The 7,927-nt window shown below is 33.0% G+C and overlaps 1 protein-coding gene across 1 annotated transcript; it reads left to right on the top strand.

The window, feature by feature from the left end:
• The first annotated feature begins 3,326 nt into the window (after positions 1–3,326).
• On the top strand, positions 3,327–3,915 carry RTFL12 (ROTUNDIFOLIA like 12). The gene has a single exon (XM_078964802.1). The coding sequence runs from the start codon at positions 3,387–3,389 to the stop codon at positions 3,564–3,566; it is 180 nt and encodes a 59-aa protein (XP_078820928.1). The 5' UTR covers positions 3,327–3,386; the 3' UTR covers positions 3,567–3,915.
• Positions 3,916–7,927: the final 4,012 nt, after the last annotated feature.

Consider the following 7,927-nt stretch of genomic DNA (forward strand, 5'->3'; position numbering starts at 1 on the left):
TCCTCCTTCATAACTGTCCGTCTGACCCCACCATACATCGGAACCCAAACCCGACCGCATCGGGTCAATAATCCCCGACTATCTTTCACAAACCGGGCATTCTCGCCCTTGATTCTTTCCATCTTCTAGTTCTCCGGTCGCATGCCCTCAACCATGACATCTCTGATCAATCCCATAAACGGAGAATCCACCACTATCATCATACATGTTGTCGGGGTGGAAGACCCAACTGACTTGTGGCTCAAGGCATCTGCAACCACATTCGCTTTACCGGGGTGGTAAAGGATCTTGCAATCGTACTCCTTAACTACATACAGCCACCTGCGCTGCCTCATATTCAGATTTGGCTGGTCCATAATGTGTCTCAAGCTCTTGTGGTCCGTATATATGGTACAACGGACCCCATACAGGTAATGCCTCCAAATTCTGAGAGCGAAAACCACTACTCCCAACTCCAGATCACGTGTAGGGTATCTCGTCTCATGCGGCTTCAGCTGTCGTGATGCATAAGCTATCACTCTTCCTCTCTGCATGAGGACCGCCCCCAACCTTGTGATGGATGCATCACAGAATACTACAAAATCCTCAACTCCCTCGGGGAATGTCAAAACTGGAGCCTCGCATAAACACTATCGAAGGGTCTAGAACGCCCTCTGCTACTCAAGGCCCCACCGGAAATCCACCCCTTTCCTTGTCAGACGAGTGAGGGGTACTGCAATCTTAAAGAAGTCTTGAATGAACCTCCGGTAGTACCCTCCTAACCCCAGAAAACTCCTGATATCCGAAGGGGACCTAGGAAGCTCCCACTGCATAACTGCCTCGATTTTGGCCAGATCGACCAAAATCCCCTCCTGGTTGACCAGATGTCCGAGGAACTGGACCTCTCGTAACCAAAACTCACACTTCGAGAACTTGGCATACAGTCGTTCTCGCCTCAGAATTCCTAACAACTCCCGGAGGTGCTCCTCATGCTGCTCTCTGCATCTTGAGGAGTACTCGGATTCGGTAATTCATGTAAAAATATTTTTAGGGAACTTATATATGTCAAAATCATAAGTTAAAATCTTAAGTTGATTGAAATATATAACAAAATTACATACATATTAATACACAAAAACTGAAAAACACATAATGGTCTCACTTCGTGAATAATTACTGAAATTTTAGATATATATATATGTAGTAATAATGACATGTGTGTGAATAATTACATACATATATTATGCATATTAATCACCGAGTTGATCGGGTTTTACAATAATGATTAGTTCAGTAAGGGGTTGATCGGGGAGTACTTGAGATTCTGTAACTCATCTCGGTAAGGGGCCGAGTAGCGAGTACCCGGAGGAGTAATCGGCTAACTCTGCGAGTTTTACAACACTGCTCCTAGGGCGGTTTCATTTAGATGTTTTAAGAAGATTGAGAGAGCTCCCCTTTCTGATTCTAATGTTAATCAAACACTCTTCTCTTTCTATCTCAAATATGGAAAGCCCTAATTCCAAACTTGGAGTTTACAAAAGATTGTCACAGTAAAGGTTTATACTCCCATTCTAACTGAAAGCTTCATCAACATCGGATTCAAGGGATTCAGGGGAGCCAATCGTACTGAAATTGAATTTACACTTGCTGATCTACCTTGTATGAATCCTATGATTGGATTTCCCCATTCCTAATTTTATCCAAAGACAAACAGAAGTATGAGCCAATTGTTGCTCATCTCAAGAGGATGTTGATTTGCTACATTCAAGAGTTTGCAAAAATGGATGTGGAAATCATAGTTGTGCTGAAAAAGAAACCGATTCTGAAACCAAAAGAAGAATCGAAGTTGGGCAAAATCAGAAAAGAGAACTGGAGTGTGGTGTACCAGAGGAAGACTGATCAGAAAGTTCAGAGATGTATATTCTTTTTGCTAGATAAACACGTACATTCAACATATGCCTTGAACTACATCTTGGAATTAACCGAAGCGTGCAAATTGAATGATGATGGTGATAAAAAATGCTTTTACAACATGATCAAATGGTGCATTGTTGTTCGAAACACCATTCTGAACTTAATGTCGAAATTGTTCAAGGTGCAGAAACGACAACAACAATAGAGAACTCCTACCTTATTTGACACAAAGGGGGGGATTGTTGGGCTTATTAGCATTGTTTCAAATGTATTTTGTATAGGTTTATTTATCCAAGATGGCCTGTCCATTTTCATGTGTGGTGCTTATCTGTCTAACCTATATATTGCATGCATGTAACAATTAAGGTTTATCAATTGTATCGCCCTACCTTGCTCTCACAGAGAAGTTCTCGTTGAACTCTTCTAGAGCTTTGATAATCTAAGCATTCAGTACCATTTCGATCATTGTTCTTGTTCTTTGATTGACCTTATTGTTTATAGAATCTATCGATCTATATTATTGTTTCGACAGTCATTCAATGGATTGGATTTAGGGGATCAATTTAAGCCTATATTTTAGAATTTAGTGAATTAAATTTTGGGAATTCTTATGGTATGCGCTTTTGATCTTCTGAATTTTTGGTGAATTAAACTTAGTGCTGAATTTTCTCTCTTTTGAAATTTGAGTATTCTTCAACATATTTTTGCTACTAGTTGTTTCTGAATTTTTTGTAATTGTTGAAACCAACATAGAGAATAATGTTAACATATTAGCATGAATTTAAGTCAATCATTACAATTATAATCATGGAACGTACATGGTGTTAGACCTAAAAGTCAAAAAAATTATCACTCTTGTCTAATCAAGCTTTTTTCTATCTCTTCTGACTGATTATTTTGCCAGAAACGAAGGGAGTATATGGAAGAGAGTTGTGAAAAAAACACATTAAAGCACGAAGACAACGAGAGCCGAGAGGTCCGATGATTGTGAAGAAGAAGTTGAGCGGTAAAATCTCATTATCCTGCTAACAGCTTCTCTGATTTAGAAGTCAAGGGCACTGTGATCCATTTTGTTCTTTTTCCAATTTTAATTATTGTTATATATGAAAAAAAAGATTATAGAATATTAAAGCTATTAAAAAAAATATTTGGATAAATATGTTATTTTAAATAGTTAATATGGAGAAATATAATATTTGGATGTTAGACCAGACAAATACGATATTTTAAAATGTTTAATAAAAATATATATGAAATTCACTTCAATAATTGATACAAAACTATTTGTCTCGTACTTCTTCATTTCTATTAATGTTTTGCGTTAGTTCAAGGGTTAGAGAGTCTACATCGCAAAGGTGAATAAAACATGGAAAAATATCGGGTGGACCCCACTTTGCTTCACGAACTTTTCACTATATAAACAAACGATCGGCCATTTGCATCCCCAAGAAACCCTAACAGATTCTATCCAATTTTTAACTAACCTCCTCTTCATGAATACTTATTCCTATTTATTCCGGTCATCGTCGGATTATCGCCGGCAAATTCGTCGGAAAGCTACTTTCCAGAAGCGATGCCTAACTATGGCGAAGCAGCATAGAACGAGATTCTACATACTCCGACGATGCGTCTCTATGCTCCTGTGTTGGAACAATCACTCTGTTTCCGATTAATCATATTAGCATTCGAATCAGCGAAGGTACATAAAATTTTGATCTTTCCGATGTGAATTACATGCTCTTCCGTTCACGGTGGCTATTAGCAAAAGGTGATTTCATTATCGAAGGAAATTTCGACAGCCTGAGGTATGCAGATAAGGAGAATATTAATAAAGTATATGACAGTACGCGGTGGATTTTGAGAGCTGGCGGCGGCGGAAGCCGGATGACGCTGGAGAACCGAGAACGCATCAGGTTCACAGTCAACATCTGAATTGTTACTCTTTTCATGTATCAATTTTGAATGAAAGAATTCTGGAAATTTACAGTCAGTTACGAAAATTATGATTGTTTATATTTCAAATCAGGAGTAACTCCGATTTAGATGATCCTTCTCGCTAAACAGCAACGTTAAGATGATGAACTTAATTTTACAAATTAATCATGATTCTCTTCTTCGATTTACAATTCACATATGGTTTGATAGTGTATCCAAATTTACTACAAGATTGGATGATGCATATGATAGGATCTTAAACTATTGAATAGGATTGTTACGTCATATGAAGTGTGGACTATGATACAAATGCCAACACTTTTTGGTTGTTTTTTTTATTTTGTTTCGTTTGCGTTGGATTCCACGAAAGACTAGTGATCTAAATATAGTTTGCAGATATAAAATTACTAAAATGGGGTATTTTTCTATTTTTAACAAAACATCAATTTTAATTCAAAACTCTCGCTTAACATGGTTTTTCATATTCGTACTATGACATTGTTTTTGGTGAGAAATTGGTTTTTGAACAACCCCACGCCAAAACAAAACATGTTTTTTAATTGAAAAATATGATTTTTATAATTATAAAATATTCGGATAATTATGCTCTAAAAAAACAACTTTTTAATATCGACACTTATTTTGTGTGAAAAATAAAATATGACAATTTTGTTAATTGTCAACTGGTCTAAATTATTGTTCGTTCAGCATGAACATTTTGGATTTTGATGTGCATTTTGCCATTTTGGATTTTGATATGCATTTTGCCATAAAAATGAGACAAAATATCTCCTCATGCTTTTTAAAAGAATCAAATATTTTTAAAGATTTTAATAGTAAAAACTATCAAAAACACGGTAAACAACAATACCAAGAAAAACACATGAGTTATAAACCAAAAACAAAAAGTTAGTTCAAAAGAAAAAGTTGTCGCACGATAAAAATAAGTTGGGATTGAATCTAGAAAAAACATGATCGGTAGAGTGGCAATCTATGATATAACATGACAAAAATACACAAAATGAAACTAGAGATGACAAGTCCATAGTCATATTATGTTTTTAACTTACATGATAAGACACATTAACTTTTTATATAAAATGAACACAACACAACTTGTATATTTCTTTACTGACACAAAAACAATCTAATTAAAACATTATAAAAATGATCCACACGAAAAAGATAAAAATAAAATAAGCTTTTTAATTTATTTAATTCATAATTAATTATATAAAACATCAGAAAGACAAGTTAATATCGTGTCAAAATTTGAATATGAACACAAAACGATGACGTATTTTTTACACTTGATAGGATCACAAACACGAATTTGAAACTCGATTTCGTCCAAATTTCGTTTTGTGTTGTGCCATAGATTGTCACCCATACACGATAAGGAATTATGAAAACATTGAATTTCGAATTCATGTTCGTGTCAAGTGTAAAAACATGGTGTCGTGTTATGTTCAAAATATGACACAAAATTGATACGATTTTCACTGATGTTTATAGTGTTTATTTGTTTTGTATGCTTAATTATGATTTAAATAAAATAAAAGATTTATTTTAGATAAAATTATATAAATTGTCCTTATAATTTATCAAAAATCACAAATTTAGTTTCTAGTTATTTTCGATATAAATGGTCAATCATGATTTCTAACCTTGCATGAATGGTCCATGTGGTTTCTATGGTTTCTAAAAGTTATACATGTGGTATGGTTTCTAAAAGTTACACCTTTATATGCTCTTTTCTTTTATCCTTTTTCTTGAACTATATTTATTTTTATTTAGGGAGAATTTCATATATATCCTTGTAAATTTTAAATATTACGTTAATATCCTTATAAAATTTAATATTACATATACGTCCCCTTAAAACTATAGAATTCACGTCTATATCCAAATTCATTTATTAATTAGGATTAAACCTATTTAATATTTAAAAACTTATCTAAAACTCAATATCTCATATAATATTACTAAAATATCCCTCCAAATTAAATATTAGAATGAAAACCAATTTATTAACGATTAAACGAATTAAATTAGGATTATCTTTCGTATCGTTTCTTCTTCTTTTAGGTTCCTAAATTTAAAGTATAATAATACAAGACAAGCTTGTATGGACACATATAGAACATATGGGTTCGAATGATTGTGAAAATATGAAGTATATTACTATATTATGTAGCAGTTTTACCTTTAACGCATCCATTTCCATTCTAGTTTTTGGAAAACTCATTTTGGAATTTGAGCCAATTGTTGAAGAAGAACACATAATTATCGATTTGAAGCACAAGACTTTAGATGTATGTAAAAAATTAAAGAATCCATACAGCAAAATTAATCGATCCATACAATCTTTTTGGAAAACTCATTTCTAATCAAGTGATCTATCATATTCTCTATTGTTTCCTATTCTATTTATCTCAACCAAAGCTTTGCATTTATTATCATATTTAGAATTCCAAAACCTAAACCTAAAAGGAGAAAAGCAACGCATGAGATTCTAATTAAATTGTTTCAACGTTAAATTTTATTTAGGAAGGACAGTTTAGTATTATCATATAATATTTTCTATTTTAGATCAATTTTTAAGTATTAAATTTGTTTAATCCTAATTAAAATATAAATTTGGATATAAACGTGAATTCTATAATTTTAGAGGACATATATGTAATATCAAATTTTATAAGGATACTTACGTAATATTTAAAGTTTGTAAGGATATATATGAAATTCTCCCTATTTAATTATAAATAAATAACCCCTTCTAAATGACTCCCCATTTTTTTCTTCCCATTCTCTGTTTGGATCACTTTTTTCATCGTGTTTCTCTTTAAATCGAAGAATAATTACTAACCCCCCCCCCCCCTCTCTCTCTCTCTCTCTCGTTTTCTATATCTTTTGTAACACCTATGAATTCACGTTTAAGAGATTATAGTTATGATTATTTATTTTTATTGAATAATTAAAATCCTCAAATAGGGTAATTGCAAATAAATAAATAAGAAGTTTTTGTACATGATATGGGTTATATAAATGTTAATTATATTTATTTATTATGTACATATAATATGGGCAAATATTATATGTATATAATATTTGTGTAAAAACTTATTTGAAAACCTAACAATTTATGTTAAATAAACATTTATAATAAACGACTCATTTTGAATAAATAATCTTGATGAAAGTTGTAGTAATCATGATTACGAACCCATGATCATAAAGAACGCCAAAATGTGACTTCATATGAAGAAGTTATGATTTGTCTACGTAATTTTGAAACCGTAAATATAAAGAACATCGAGAACATAACTTTTTTTAAAACATCACTATCAATAAGTTAATACATCTTAGTTATCGTCGAGAACAAAACTCGTATGAACAAGATATGATTTTCGCAAGAGCTTTCACGATGTACTCTTTATAATATATAAAGTGAAAATAGACTGTGAAATAGCTGTTGAAATCTAAACAAAAGTTGTATTACTTGGAAATGCAAATCTATAGATATAAAGAACGTTGAAAATGAAGCTCATGTGTGAAAGTTATAATTTTTCGAAGAACACGAGAAGTACATGCGAATGGCGATGTGGCACCACCCGTAAGGCGACACATGGCACTTACAGACACCTCTTCCCTTACCAACAAGATGTCGACGTGGTCCACTAGAAAACTATCACGTGGCAGGGCGCAACGTGCTTTTTGAGAATTTCTATATATGGCCCATTTTTCTCTTTCTTTTTCCACAACATTCTCTCTGGAACTCTTCCCTCTCCCTAGAGATCTAAATTTCTGAGTTTTTGAGCATTTTATTGGGGCGTTGCGATGGAGGAAAGCCCAACGGAAAAAGTATTCAATGTCGAAGTTCTGCTCGTGAAGTTTTTGAGTTTTCGCTAGAAAACCTATAAGTTGAGTTGCACTTCCTATGCTTGTTAAGTGTAACTTATATTTAAGTTAATTGTTGTTAGTATGAATCTATAAATAAGATTTATTTGTAATTCCAGTTATAATACTAATTGATCTACTTATAAGAGTGATGTCTAGGCAAGATCTTAGTGAGATGCTTAAAGTGGATTTTCCAAAC

This window comes from Lactuca saligna, chromosome 7, assembly GCF_052625555.1.
Source record: "Lactuca saligna cultivar CGN05327 chromosome 7, ASM5262555v1, whole genome shotgun sequence".
NCBI lineage: Eukaryota > Viridiplantae > Streptophyta > Magnoliopsida > Asterales > Asteraceae > Lactuca > Lactuca saligna.